The sequence below is a fragment of the Sabethes cyaneus genome, chromosome 2 (genome assembly GCF_943734655.1).
Source record: "Sabethes cyaneus chromosome 2, idSabCyanKW18_F2, whole genome shotgun sequence".
NCBI classification, from domain to species: Eukaryota; Metazoa; Arthropoda; class Insecta; order Diptera; family Culicidae; genus Sabethes; species Sabethes cyaneus.
Window position 1 is genome coordinate 157,688,618 of NC_071354.1, and position 16,469 is coordinate 157,705,086.

At 41.3% G+C, this 16,469-nt stretch overlaps 1 protein-coding gene across 1 annotated transcript; it reads left to right on the top strand.

The window, feature by feature from the left end:
• Window positions 1–6,025: 6,025 nt before the first annotated feature.
• LOC128736241 (breast cancer type 2 susceptibility protein homolog) lies at window positions 6,026–15,726 on the top strand. The gene is made up of 7 exons (XM_053830721.1): window positions 6,026–6,219; window positions 6,270–6,884; window positions 6,957–7,809; window positions 8,725–10,410; window positions 10,466–11,247; window positions 11,305–11,522; window positions 14,617–15,726. Exons 1-7 carry the CDS (start codon window positions 6,039–6,041, stop codon window positions 15,724–15,726), a joined length of 5,445 nt encoding a protein of 1,814 aa, XP_053686696.1. The 5' UTR covers window positions 6,026–6,038.
• Window positions 15,727–16,469: the final 743 nt, after the last annotated feature.

The window sequence follows — 16,469 nt, forward strand, 5'->3', positions numbered from 1 at the left end:
AATAAAAATGCTAGGAATTATTTAAAAACACCGACTAGAATTTGGGTTTCCCATTTGTGCGGGCAATATGCCCCAGCTGCAGTATAATACGCCCCACGTTGTGTTTCGACTATTTTTGAGATTGATATGCCTATACTATTTTGTGGAAAATTAAACTTGTTTAGATATTCTCAAACCATTGTGTTTTTACATAAAATAAGCCTAGTTTCGGTCTCCTGCGATAACTTTTCTTTTTTGCATGGGGCATATTATACTGCAGCTGAGGCATATTGCCCCGCATAGTCAAGTCAAGGGAATTTGGACGTGGTAGATAACATACTCTTAGCACTTTCATTCTACATTACTAACTGAGGCTAATAGTGGTAATAGGCTGTCACTCATATCTATTTATCAGTATTTATAGCCAAATTTACAATAGGACATATTGCACCATAGCAAGCGGGGCATGTTGGCCGCATACGACATGTTGGGAAAAATATTAAATAATTACATAAACTAAGCGTTTTTCACCTGGTTTTCGCTTGAGATAATGTTTTAGAACTTCACTTCACGCAATCGAATCGTAACAACCTTGTATTTAGGTACAGATTTTAACCACAAGAGAGCTTACGGAAACGACGCAAAGAATTACATCGGAAGCTGTTAGAAGACAAATTTATTTTTCTTTTGGTGTGGCAGCTAGTGACAACTGTCAAATTTGCATAGTAGGTTGGTTTCATCATATTTTAAGGTTTCCCGTTAGTTTTGCATTTTAATTTATGCTAGTTTGCGAATTAACGAACTAGGGCGTATTGCCCACCTGTGCCACATTATACGCATGTCCCCTACAATATATTTGTTGCCTCATTCTAGGCCTCATTTAAAATATTTTTCTCTCGATAACACGAAAGATGAATCGATTCAGGCATTCTAAACATTGTACTTTTGACTAATATTAACAATTTTATTTATATGGGAACCTCCTCCCTTTTCAAAAATTCAAACTCATAACAAAATTACGGACATCTATACCTATAAAAATGAATTTCTGTCTGTCTGCCCGTATGTTCCTTATCGAATCGAAAACTCCTGAACCGATCGGCGTGAAAATTTGCATATAGGGTTTTTTGGGGACAGGGAACGTTCTTATGATGGTTAGAAACCCTTCCCCCACTAAGAGGGAGGGTTCCCATACAAATGAAACTCAAATTTCTGCAGAACTCGAGAACTAATCAAGCAAATGGAACAAAATTGGACATGTGGGTGTTTTTGGAAACAAGAATTTTTTCTATGGTGAATTAAGACCCCTCCCCTCTTTAGAAGGGGAATTATGACCCCTCTCCCCTTTAAGAGGGGGGTTTCCATACAAATGGAATACAAATTTCCTCAATACTCGAGAACTAATCAAAATTTGGCATGCGAAGGTTTCTGGATGCAAGATTTTTTTCTATGGTGAATTAGGACCCCTCCCCACTTTAGCAGGGGGTGCCTATACAAATGAAATACAAATTTCCTCATTACTCGAGAACTAACTAATCAAATGGAACCATAAATATCCTGTGGAAATTTGTATTTCATGTGTATGGAAGCCCCCCTCTTAAAAGGGAGAGGTCATTATTCCCCTCAAAAAGAGGGGAGGGGTCTCAATTCACCATAGAAAAAAAAATTGCCTACAAAAACACCCACATGCTAAACTTGGTTCCATTTGCTTGATTAGTTCTCGAGGTATAAGCAAATTCTCATTTCGTTTGTATGGGAGCCCCTCCTCCCAAAAAGGCAAGGGGTCTCAATTCATCATAGAAAAAATTCATGCCTCCAAAAACACCCACATGCCAAATATGGTTGCATTTGATTAATTAGTTTTCGAGTTATGAGGAAATTTGTATTTCGTTTAAATGGGAGCCCCCCCTCCTAAAGCTTTGCCTCCTTGTTTGAAAAAATTTTTGTCTCCAAAAACACCCACATGTAAAATTTTACTCCATTTGCTTGATTAATTCTCGAGTTATGCAGAAATTTGTGTTTCATTTGTATGGGAGCCCCCCGTCTTAGTGGGAGGATGGGTCTCTAATCATTATAAGAACCTTCGCTGGCCCCAAAAATCCCTATATGCAAATTTTTTCGCCGATCGGTTCAGTAGTTTTCGATTGTAAAAGGAACATAGGGACAGACAGACAGACAGACAGACAGACAGACAGACAGACAGACAGACAGACAGACAGACAGACAGACAGACAGACAGACAGACAGACAGACAGACAGACAGACAGACAGACAGACAGACAGACAGACAGACAGACAGACAGACAGACAGACAGACAGACAGACAGACAGACAGACAGACAGACAGACAGACAGACAGACAGACAGACAGACAGACAGACAGACAGACAGACAGACAGACAGACAGACAGACAGACAGACAGACAGACAGACAGACAGACAGACAGACAGACAGACAGACAGACAGACAGACAGACAGACAGACAGACAGACAGACAGACAGACAGACAGACAGACAGACAGACAGACAGACAGACAGACAGACAGACAGACAGACAGACAGACAGACAGACAGACAGACAGACAGACAGACAGACAGACAGACAGACAGACAGACAGACAGACAGACAGACAGACAGACAGACAGACAGACAGACAGACAGACAGACAGACAGACAGACAGACAGACAGACAGACAGACAGACAGACAGACAGACAGACAGACAGACAGACAGACAGACAGACAGACAGACAGACAGACAGACAGACAGACAGACAGACAGACAGACAGACAGACAGACAGACAGACAGACAGACAGACAGACAGACAGACAGACAGACAGACAGACAGACAGACAGACAGACAGACAGACAGACAGACAGACAGACAGACAGACAGACAGACAGACAGACAGACAGACAGACAGACAGACAGACAGACAGACAGACAGACAGACAGACAGACAGACAGACAGACAGACAGACAGACAGACAGACAGACAGACAGACAGACAGACAGACAGACAGACAGACAGACAGACAGACAGACAGACAGACAGACAGACAGACAGACAGACAGACAGACAGACAGACAGACAGACAGACAGACAGACAGACAGACAGACAGACAGACAGACAGACAGACAGACAGACAGACAGACAGACAGACAGACAGACAGACAGACAGACAGACAGACAGACAGACAGACAGACAGACAGACAGACAGACAGACAGACAGACAGACAGACAGACAGACAGACAGACAGACAGACAGACAGACAGACAGACAGACAGACAGACAGACAGACAGACAGACAGACAGACAGACAGACAGACAGACAGACAGACAGACAGACAGACAGACAGACAGACAGACAGACAGACAGACAGACAGACAGACAGACAGACAGACAGACAGACAGACAGACAGACAGACAGACAGACAGACAGACAGACAGACAGACAGACAGACAGACAGACAGACAGACAGACAGAAATCCGATACGCAGAAAAATAAATTGTAAATGCAAAAGAATTCTGTATAAATTCAACAGTAAATATTGTTGACTGAAGGCTAACCCAGATATTTTTTTGATTCTAACTGTTTGACCTTTTAGTTCAAAAATAAGTTTTGTTATATCGAATATTAGCTAGTTTCTATCAAAGAAAAAATTGTAGAAACAAAAATAAGTATTTTTGTGCTTATAAACGATCTAGTAATAGCAAAAGGAGTGTGAATTAAGTTTAAACAATAATTTTTTTGATTCAAAAATATGATACAAGTTGAACTCAACAACAGGGGATTGTTGCTTCAAACTGTTATCATTTTTCTGCGTGTAGGTATAGATATAGGCACTCTACGCTTCGAAACCTTCGAAACCATTTGTGCCACTCTTTACTCTTGTGGCAAGCAACACACGAACGAAAAAGAAGGTAACCATTAGCTTTTTATTCGTTTTGTCCTTTTCACTCAACCGCTGATACACATTAGAGTGACTATATATTGGGTGGCGACATGTCATCTCAAAAGTATGCAATGCTCTAGCAATGTTTATTTTCTTTCTCTTTCCTACATACGCGTTGGATTGGTCGTCTGCTCGATTGGAATGACACTGACACGTAATTATCATTCCAATTTTGGCATTGTCACCGCTCCATTGACCTGTTCGACAGAAACTTATGCGCTGACGGTGGTGGTCTTTGGAACTAGCCGAACGGTGAGAAAGTTGACAGTTTGCTTGAAGAATCGGAAAAAAATTCACTTTTTTAATTTTCTTAATGTAGTGAAACAATGTACAAGTAAAATTATTATTGCAAAATGTAAGAAAATTGAGTACTTTATTTTTGATATAAACTTTGTCAGTGGTTTTGTCAGTCTCCAGAACTTTGACTTGAACCGATAAAAAACAAGCATAAGGATCTTGTAAAGTAGAAAAACATTCCAATAATATGCAAAAACCGCTTTAGGATCACTGCTGTGTTCGATTAGTTAAGTCGCCACACTAACTTTTACAGTATTCTTCAAATTTATGCTCTTTCAATTCACTATTTTAAAAGTGTTTTTAAAATAACTTGTAAAATAGCAAATTTCTTACAAAACCTGATAAAAATTTAGTAAAGTTTTCAATCGAAAATCAGTTAAAAATTAAATTTACTGAAAATTTTTTATGAAATGTACCGCATCTGACATTTGTTTTCGTTTTTCTCACCATCGCAACAGGTACCGACACACCGACAGTTTTTACTCAAATTTGTCAATATATAGTCACCATAGTCACTCTAGAGGGTAGAATCAATATATGTATATATAGAATATATATTGATTATACTCTCTAGAGTGACTATACAGTGGACCCCCGTTCGTTTGAACGATTCCTCATGCAAACTAACGGGGTTACTTTTAAATTTGAACAACTGGTAACCCGAAATATGCTGAAACCGCTGTGAACTGGCCGCCCTGCTCTTTGTTATTGTTTTGGTGGTTTGTTTTAGTCGGCAGTTGCAAGTGCGAATATTGCATTTTCTGATCGAATTTCTATCTTAATCGTTAGGAAAACGAAATGTGAAACCGATTAAACACGCTAGGTCAGTACAAACAAATCGTGTTTATGTGCATTGTCTGCATAAACAAATGATATTATATTGAGAATGACATTTGAACCATTTTTAATTTGCACGTCGTGCAAACCAGCGGGGTTCAGATTAAAAAGTGTTCAGATTAAAAATGGTCAAACGAACGGGGGTCTACGGTATACAGAGTGGCGACAATGTCAAAATTGGAATGATAATTATCTGTCAGTGTCATTCCAATCGAGCAGACGGCCTATCCAACGCGTATGCAGGAAAGAGAAAGAAAAACCTTGGAAAAACCGGAAAAACCGCATTGCATACATTTGGGATGACTTGTCGCCACTCTGTATATAGTCACTCCCAAGATTTCGTCTTCTTGCCAGTTTCTTGCTTTCAGTGTAATTTCAGTGAGGTCAGATATTATTTTTCATCGGCATTATTTTTACCGTGGTGTCAAATCGATTAACCTGGATTATAGAGTGACTATATACAGAGTGGCGACAAGTCATCCCAAATGTATGCAATGCGGCTTTTCCAAGGGTTTTCTTTCTCTTTCCTGCATACGCGTTGGATAGGTCGTCTGCTCGATTGGAATGACACTGACAGATAATTATCATTCCAATTTTGACATTGTCGCAATTTTTCGTTATCTTCCAAGCAATAAGTGCGCCGAAGATACCGAAACGATCTAATGCAAAATAGCACTTTTATGAGCGATATCGCACTTTGGATGGTACAATTTTCCTTGCAATTGACATTATCACGAATTATGAATATTGTGAATATTTATTTATTTATTAGATTTACTTTTCCCATTTAAATGTTTGGCCGCACTGGATAGAAGTAGGAACAAAATGTAAACAAAATAACCGGTTAAAGTGCAGAGACAGAGATTCTCGCGATTTTCGTTTTGTGCAAATCTTGCGAGTGATGTGTACGTTCAAAGCGATAGTTGTGTTACATATTTTGTTTAAATTGTTTTGAAATAATGGATGAAATACCGGCTAGTCCAGAAATAGTTAAACGTTGCAAACGTCGTCGAACCACCACCGGCCAGTCGACGCTTCGGCGTACAAGGCTATCTTTGAACCGAGAACGGAATAATGACAGTGAAACAGCCACCTGTAGTTCAGTGGTTTTGTCGGAAAATACAAATCCCTCTCATAATAGTAAGTAAAATTAGATAAATGTAATACATAAATACAAATGAATAATACAGTTGCAGAACGTGAAGTGCAACTTCTCCCAGCTAGAACTGAAAATTTGTTCTATATCGATGATAATACTGATTCCGCTGAGTTGGGAAATGAGGACCCTCTTATATTGGCCGCAATTCTGGAGCGAGCTGACCAGATTGAGGAAGAGCATCGTGCAAAACAGACGTCAGATTTTCTGGCTAATGTTCAAAATAGGTTTGTTAAAATCGACGAAATAATACAATCGGAAGAAGTTGCTTTTAAATCAGAGCCATCAACTGCTGGTACTATTAAAATGGAACCCACAATTGCTGGTTCAATTAAGGCAGAACCAGTAATTGTTAGTACTATTAAGGTAGAACCAGTAACTACTGCATGTTCGCAAAAAGCAAACTACAGTTATACACAGTTCGAGCTGAATACTGAAATGCTCGATATTTGTGAAGCTGCAGATGAGTTGGCTGGGTTGAGCTGTATTCCAGATAAAGAATTGAAAAATTGTTGGGACAGTACACCGAATCAGGTGACGGCAAATGTTGCTGCTGAATTGGTGATGACCAAGGACAATAATAAAACGCCTCTTCGAGGGCGAAGAAATCGTTGGAAAAATATGAGACAATCATCTCTCTCGCGTGAACGTGAGTACCTATATACCTAACAACTGGTGCTGACAGCTATTTCTTGTATAATACACAGGTTCATTTTTTCAGTTTGCCATAAGCCGAGGACTGTAGCCTCATCTGTAGATGCGAAAAACTTTGATTTCAGCGACGATTCGGATATTGACCTAACAATAGACTACTCGAAAATAGTGTCCTCCAAACTTCGTGCGAAGTTGTCTAAAATACAAAGTTTTATCGATAGCCCTCCTCAAAGAGTCAATAAAAAGAGTGTTCATAAAACATTTTCAAATAGGAGATCTGCAACCATGGAACCTCAGATAGCGCCAGTAATACGCAGGTTAAGTTACGAAAGCAGAAGTTCATCTTCAACTAGCAGATTGGGAGTTGAGCAAGTTTCGAGCTCTTCAGATGACGAACTAAATTGTCTCGACGGACTGCCAGTGCATGCACCTAATGAAGATATTCAACAAATTCCGTCTACAAGTCCTGCCGACGATAATTTCAATTCTAGTTTGCTGATTAAGGCAAACATCGATCAGCTCTCTCAATTTTTTTCGAAATCTGTGTCTGAACAAGCCGAAGAGCCAAAACGAGATACAACATCTTTGGCGAAAGAACCTGATTTTTTCGGCTTTCCAACGGAACCAACTTCACCCATATCTCTCACTTCGTCAGGATCGCCGCGCATTGTGAGTATTGCGTGGTTATTTCGCAGTGAGTCAGAATCGGATTCAACGGGCGAGACAGATTGTGCAACCGACGAGCAACCGAAATTACCTCTGCACCATCTACTGGATGACGATGATGATGACGATTTTTTAGTTCAGCTACATTCATCACCGAAAAAGAGTTGCGACTACGAAAGCAGTATGGTGCCCGAAAGTGGTATGGCGGATGTTAAATATGTTAACCAGGAACCTGTATCTGCAAACTCAATAAGGTATGTGATCTTTTTCAATTGCTGGTGAAGGTTGAGAATTTCTGGCAAAAACTGTGATAGAGCAACTAGAATCGGAAGGTTCCTTAAAATTACATTTAACTGGCTATTTTAAAATGGAAAGTTTTTGCGTTTCAAATTTAACTTTAAATTTCTATGATAGCGCAAATGTTTCTTATTGCCAGAAACTAAAAACAATTGGGGTTGTGTACACTCAAATCTCGTTTTACGGCCACTATTGGAGGAACATTAAAAAATCGGTCGTAAAAAAAGAGGACGCAAAAAAGTGAACGTAACGAAATCACGAAAAATGAATGGACGTAAAAAGAGATTTTTGTGTACAAGACATGATTGCATAGTTGACGTAGGACTATGTTGTTTTCAGTGGCAAAATTAAAATGGCAGCAGCTAACGTTTGACCATCCACCCATGTCCAATACTCCACTATTTTGATTAATAATAGTTTTTTTTTGGAAGCGATGCATTGAGGATATTCCAATCGATTAGTGCTAATATCTTTGAAATTTGTTGAAAATTGACCAAATTATAAGCGTGTAAAACATTATCCCCTTAACGACGTCTTTTCCAACTAATCACGAAGTAAGATTTCTAGTTAGTGCTTCATTTTTAATTTTTCAATTATGCATATTCAAGAATCAACATTTTTCTTTGTTTGGGTTGATGCATAGAAGATTTTCCGATCGATTGGAGCACAAATATTGAAAATTGATCGAGAAAGCGCTTATTAGCGTTATTTGCGTTCAAAGCCTGACCAGCTTTCGAGATAGCCACCATTTCCAGCCACATTTCGGTAAGACGCAGTCCAACATCAACAAATTAATTGAATGTCGTGACAGATTTAATTTTGGTATTAAACTATTTAGTTAAAAATAATCGGTAATCAAATTTTTTTTGCAGACCTCGCACAACTCTGCAACGATCTCGTTCAACCGAAATATGCTATTCTAACATGACTGAAGACCAACCTCAACTGTCAACTTGGGCTGAAATCAAAACTCCGATTGGAATTATGACTGGCGTTCCAGAAAAGGGTACGGAACGAGTATCAGTTATTTGGGATGAACAAAATAACGTTGTGTGCAATGAACGTGAGGCATGCGCAAAGCGCGCTGAACAACCAGGGCCATCTTTTGTTGGACTCAAAACGGCTGGTGGAAGCTCATTAACCGTATCGAAAAGTGCCCTTGCGAAAGCTAATGCGTTCTGGAGTGACGTAGAGCGAGAATTTCAAATGGACTCAGCGGATAATACGGTTGGACGTAACGAAATTTTAAAGCCTGGTAAAGAAGAACTTGTAAAGTTACACGAAGTCGAACCTTTCTCGGCAGGGTTTAAAACCTCAACAATTCATGCAAAAGCTGGTTGCGGGTTTCAAACCGCAGGTGGAAATATGATCGGTGTATCTGAAAAAGCTATGGAAAAAGCTCGTGATATTTGGAAGGCTGAAACAGAATATTTTACCGCTGATGAAAATTGGATGCAAGTTGTACGCAATGAAAACGAGACATGCGCCGGATACACAGCACAGCCGGTGACATCTGGGTACACTGGGTTTAAAACCGCTGGTGGAAACTCACTGACCGTTTCCGACAGCGCCCTCGCAAAAGCAAATGCATTGTTCAATGACGTAGAACGAGAATTTCAGGCGGAAACAACTACGGAAATTGTGGAGCGTAATGGATTTCGAAACTGTATCAAAGAAGAATTTGGACAATCCCGAAAACCACTGGCTGTCGAAAAAGCAAAAGCAGTGAGCGGTTTTCAAACTGCAAGGGGAAATTCTATTGGTATTTCTGAAAAGGCGTTAGCTAAAGCACAATCTATTTTCGAACAAATGCAAAATGAAGAAGAATCTGAACCACCTACCTCATCTCGAATGCAACGACTCGATGAAGCTATCCATGGGGAGAATGATAAAGTACCATCAGTAAAGGTTGAGAAGCGCCGATTGGATGAACCGTGCAGTCCAGACACTCCATTGAAGCGTTCTAAACCCAATGAACCGGTTAATGGGGAGCTCCCTTTGTCGACAAGCACACCTAATCCACGTTCAATGACTGACTTAGTCGAGGGTACCAATCAAATCGATCATCTGTTTAGTGACTTAGACGAGCACGAGTTTCAACATATGTTCGTCGCTGACGAAGGATCGTCTCAATCGCGTAGGACTCGGTCCTCAAGACAGGTTCGACTGGTGACTAAATTCGAAGAAATTAACGTACAAAGTCCAACGAGAACGAACAAATCTTCCGATGGAAATTGGGACGACAGTTTTGGCGACCTGATGGCTAGGTTGAGCTCCGAGCTAAATGTTGGATTGAAGGTTACAGAGCAAATTTTGGATCTACGTCGGTTAGCCAGGCAGCGACAGGCTGAGAATTGCCGAACTAAACCATCATCCGAGTGTACACCCAGATTGTACGGATTTGTGAAGAAAAAACAACAACCCTGTAGACGGACAGTGAAGGAGTTCGTCGCGGATTCCAGGCCTGCAGACGGTGGCTTAGATGTCCCTGAGCGGATACGAATGTTGAACGTAGAAAATGTTGTTCATTTTAAGTTTGATATGGTGAAGTTGTACGGGTGAGTCTCTTTAGTCTATGTAATTACTTTTTCAATGATACCAAATTTATTTTAGGTTAAACTTCTGTGTTGAAAATGTGGATGGGATTGTTTTGGGCAACGACGAACTCCCCGTTAGATTACATCTAGACGATTTTTGTTCAGTAGGAATGTCAGAATTACATTCTGCTTTTCTGAGTGCACCCGGAATCGATCCCGCGCTATTGCCAAGCGGCTGGTTTGAGAACGCTTGGAAATGGATCGTCATCAAGCTGTCGTCAATGGAACGCAATTTTTACAGCTATTTCAAAGGCATTACAACTCCCGAGAACGTACTCGATCAGCTTTTATATCGATATCACAAAGAAATCGTTTGCGCTGTGCGGCCTGTGATACGAAAGATTCTGGAAAAGGACGATATCGCTAGTCGACGGATGGTTTTATTTGCAGCTCGCATCTTTCGAGGGCAGGATCCCTTCGAGGTCGAGTTGGAATTGAGCGACGGTTGGTACTCAATCCGAACGACTGTTGATTACCCTCTTTCACAAGCTATCAGTAAGGGAACAATTACAGTAGGAACTAAATTAATGGTGCAGGGGGCGGAGCTCCTGAACTTGAACGAAGGCTGCTCACCTTTGGAAGTACCGCAAAATGTGCGGTTAAAAATCCACGCCAACTCAACGCGGAGAGCTGAATGGGCTACAAAATTAGGGTTGTATAAGGTGCAAAATAGTTTTCTGATATCGTGCAATGATATTCTTGACCAAGGCGGACTAATCGCTCGTTTGCAGATTGTAGTTATACGTGTTTATCCATTAATGTTTGTAGACAAGTCCCAACGTGACACATTGGGTGCTGGTAAGTCATTAAATGGTTTAAATGAAGCATTTTCAGGAAAAGCGTAATTTTTTTTAGTATTACGGTCAGAACGCGTGGAGCGCCGACATATGCAGGAAGTTGATGCTGTACAGCAGAAAAATTATCAAACCCTTCTAATACAGGTGCAGCAAGAAATAGAAGCCGAAAAGTCATTATCGAACGGTAAACATCGTTCGAAAAAGGTGCCCAGAACTATAACGTCAACGCAGCTTCCAGAACTACTGGATAACGGAGTTGATTTTACGGGCATGGAAGTAAGTAGTTTTCTTTAAAATATTTATATATTTAAACTTCAAACGGGTAACACCGCGTCAAGATGGTCGTCGCCAGAAATATGTACGGACCAGTTTATTTAACGTTTTTGGCTCTATGTAACGGGCGGGAAAATCTGTTAACAGTCGGAATGATGTATGAGGTTAAATACGGTTCTTCCCCGAAGGTGTTCTTCCTCCCACACCGGTTCGCGATTTAGCCTCCGGTTGGTTAGTGTAGGACGTCTAGGGCTTACTACACTAGCCGATGGTTGCCCTTTATGTCATCTTTAAGTGTTAGTTACGCGTTTGATGGACCTGCCCTGAGGTATTCTAGCTGGACCGGGATTGATTCCAAGAACACGTTCCTTCACGGCAAAATACTATTTGTCTGGCGTTTAAGTGAAGGTTGTGCTTGCTCCCTGCACCCCCCAGGGGTGGTGTACAACAGCGACTAATCCGGCGGCGGCAGGAGCGGCGGCTAATTTATGAGGCACCATGTCTCGCCAACTATATCCAAGACGATAAATTTGCCTGCGAGACTAGGCATCGCAAACCGGCATGCTTAAAAAACTTATACTACGAACAATTTAAGAAATGAACCACAACGAAACAATCGGTATGTACCCAGGCGAACAAATAAAAGCAAAGCAAAACCATGGATATAAACGTTCTTAAAAACTTGACCTTTCTTAATCGACAGACTTTGCAGCCGGTTATTAGAGTACAGGAAAATCACGGGGCTAGTGCAAAGATCCTATTGACTTCATGGCGGCACCGCCCAGTCGAGACTCGAACATACGACGACTGGCTTATTAGGCCAGCATCGTACCCCGGAGCTAGTTGCGGCGGGCTCAGGTCGAACATAAAAGGACAATGATTATTGGAAACTCGATACTTGTAATCTGTCTACTTGAACCGGAACGCGCAGGAACGCGACGGCTGAACGCAAATTCCGCGTAGTAGATCCTATTGCGAGGACTACATTCAACTACAACTTCTATTAAAGTGGCGGCAATAAAACAGAGTATGGAGTCGGATTCGTATTACATGGAACACAATTGAAGCGTGTTATTAGGTAGAGGCCCGTTGGCGACCGTCTGTGTGTGAAGAATTAAGGGCAAATTCTTTAACTAAAGCCTGATAAATGTGTACGCACCGACGAATGACAAACCGAAAAAGATAGTCAGGATATGATATAAACATAGTCAGCAGGGATACAAATGCAAAGGTCGGACGCGAAGAGTTCTTTCGTCCCGCTACTGGTAGAGAGGCCTTCAGGAACTTTCGCACAACGGAACATACAGAACCATTCCTGGCACCCTAAAGGAGAGGCCTGCTTTTAAGTTGACCAAGTTCTGGTTGATAGTTGGCACTATTCTGATGTCGCAGGCGGCTTGTCTTTCCGGAGACCTAATTCGAATTACTGTTTCGCAGTAAGCAAGATTCACGCTTGGTTGTCCGACGTATTCAAATCGAGACCAACGAGGCAGATACGCCTAAATTGACCCTGCTTCTGCTAGTACTCCATCGGTTGGACCTCGCGATAACTTCGGCTCAGGTTCCGGCTCATCATAGGTCACTTTCCAATGGTGGTTACTTGCCTTCTTCAGCCGACCGCTTTTCTTATCAAATGATGCTTCGCTAGGACGCACCGTTGTTGGTATCATGGATAACACCCCCCCCCCCCCCCCATCGTAGTCCTGCCAGTGTTCATCAGTCTCTCGGTCCTACGTGCGAGCGTGCAGAACGGGGCTTCCAAAACAGTCTCCATGGAAAGTACATATTTGCTAACTCCTATTCACCCATTGACTCGTACCGGATGATCCACCGTCAGTCTCTATAGAGCAAAACCTCACTGACGGCACACCGATACTGCTGAACTTCAGATATACTACCAGAACGTTCGTCGACTTCGGACTAAAATTGACGATTTGTTTCTGACGGCGACCGAATGTGACTAAGACGTTGTTGTATAGACCAAACCCTAGCTAGACAGTTGTGTTATATGCATGCAGCTTTTTGGTAATCTTTTTACCGTTGCGATCCAGATCATCGCAGTAGCAGCAAGACACGTGGTGGTGGAGTCCTGATTGCTGTTTCCAGAGATTTTATCAGCTATATTGATCCGACCGTAATTTGTGATACACTAGAGCTACTATGGCTTAAAATTTCAGCCCCTCCTGTCGCTGAATTAGCTTAGGCGCTATCTATCTACCACCCGACCGTAGATCTTATTTTACCTCCATTGAAAATTCTATTAGTTTAATTGGCTCCATTGTTACACGCTTAGACGGTAGTGATCTCGAGAAGCAAGGAAGGGACGCTGATTTCGTTGGACACAATATTTAGATGTACTGTTGAAGATATCCCGCCGTATTTTTGATAGTCGGGAGCGAACGGCCCATCAGGTTACGCTAAAAGTATGGACTGAGGAAGAATTACTCATGAACTGGTAGGAAGCTCTTGTATGTCCTATTTATTAAGAGGGCCATCGAGGCGAATGCAGCAATTATCAGGGCTACTCCTTCAACTCTGAATGCAAAATTCTCTCCAGTATCTTATTTCATAGGCTGACGCCGTTGCAGGAAACGTTCACCTTGCAACAAATCCTCGATAAATTCCAGGAATTCAATTTGTATACTCCATTTTCTTATAGACTTCAAGGCGGCATATGATTCAGTTAATCGAAATTCAAGCGTCAGAATAGTGGGTGAGACATCGCGCTCGTTTCTGACGTTAAATGGTTTAAAGCAAAGTGACCGTTGTACGGTACGAGCACAGTATTCAAAATGTCGCTGAAACTAAACGGATACAATAAAACCAAGATCATAGCGAGCAAGATGATTGGACCAGGCGGAGCGAGATCTGTTGGCGAGCACACGGTGTGCAAGGAATTGGAGAACGGCGGTCCACAATCGAATTTATTGGAGAAGTTTTGTCCATCAGGTTACGTCTTAGCAAATTAAATAAATAAATAAATATACATACTTCGAATAAGTAGGTAATCTATTTCTGTAAACTTTTAGACATAAACTTTTTTTTTATAAAATCCTTAGTGTCGATTTTGTACTAACAGCTTTTACTTGATTTTCAGAACGATTTCACTGCAACCCAGCAAACGATGGTCGTCGAGCACCAGCGTCGTCAGCAGGAAGAACTGAACAACGAAATCAACCAACGGGTTAGAGAAAGACTGCAAGATAATCCAGCTGCCACAAGTCGGAAGGTAAGCCCCCTGTTGAAAGTACGTATCGTCGATTGTCGTAAGCCGGAAAAAGTGCTGATGCTCTCCATTTGGCGCCCACCGGATGAACTTGGCGCTGTAGTGCAAGAAGGCAACGCAGTGGAGATCCGTAACGCAACGGCGAACGGTACGCGAAACGGTGAGGTTCAACTAACGACGGGAAAAAATAGTTCATATCGACAGATTGATCTGCAGAAGTTCAATTTCCGTAAAGAGCTGCTTAGAAATCTGACGTTGATAGCGGATATTAAAAATGCGACGTTTCGACCGCCTTTTAACGAGTTTGACACGATTGGCGTTGTCGTACAAGTTGGTTGTTTGAACAAGAAAAAGTTCCAAACAGTTTATTTAGCAGATACGGCCATGAATTTACTGTGCGTAAATTTCTGGAACGGTATTAGCGACTACGCTTATGAAGATGTGGTAAAAGAACGAGTTGTTCTTTGCATTTCAAATCTTCAGTGGCGAACGATTAACGCATTCAGTTCAATTCCTAACTCATTTGCTACCGAATATACCACTTTCAGCGAACAATCAAAAGCTAACCATTTTTCAAAGGAACTAAATAATATGCGCTCTTCGCTGAGTAATATGGATCTGGATGCATTCTACCATGAATGCTGTTCACGCATATTAGAGTTGAAAGAAAACAAGTTACCACGATCTAACAGTATGAATACACCAGTTAGAACCACCACCGACGTTTCAACTCCTGTGCGAATTGTACTTAGTAATACAAACTTCAGTGCCAAAACGCCTGTCGATTTTTCACCGGGTGTAGGTCAACCGATTAGTGTACAAAAACAGAAAATACAGCTACTAGCTGCTGCTTACAAGAGTCCTCCCAAACTAACACCAATTGTTATGCGTAGCAATCCACGTGTACGTAAGGGGTTTCGACTTCCCGCCAAGCTGGAAGATCGGATCGATCAGGCACGTCAAGATGATTCGATTAGTTAGTTTTAAACCATATCAAGCGTTTTGTTATTGTTTGTACTACATAAAAGTTTATTAAAATATTGTGATATTTTTTGATACTTAGAATTAGGTTCTTGAGAAAGAAAGTTCTATTACATTCCATTTCTAAACTAAACTTAGTTTTACGAGAATTGAATTAGTTTCCATACCGTGTTGATATTTCAGCCTGTCTATAAACAGTCGCATAGTAACTGACAAAAACGACTCTCTCATCATTGATCTAATTTACTAATTTACGTGGTTACATTGCCAAAGTTCAGTCAAAACAACTGTCTTTTGCGTGATGCGTCGAAGCTTTCGCCCCGTACGCTTTCCTCACCATTTCACTGAAGATTCCACCCTTCGCAGCAGACGCACAGCAGCTGCCGACAAATGGATTGAAGCTGCTGTAGCCATACAGGACGAACGGAAAGTTGTAAGCGATCAATCAATAGCGCAATATGTTGCAGAATGTGGGCGGTTGTTTGGATGGTTGGACATCGGAGAAAAATTAAACAAAGCTGAAGCAACTTGACTTGTCAGTGGTTTTGCGGTAAACTGTGTAGGTCACAATATGTGGCCGGTTTGAAGAGGGTGAAGTGCAGGTCAGCCGGGTGGGCGCATGCCAGACATTGCAAGTTCAACCAAGATGAGTGACGATAGCCGAAGCCAGCGTACAAAATAAATAAAAGTTTTCTAATAAACAAGCGTTTGTGAATTTCTGCAGCAGCAAAGTTTTGATGTCT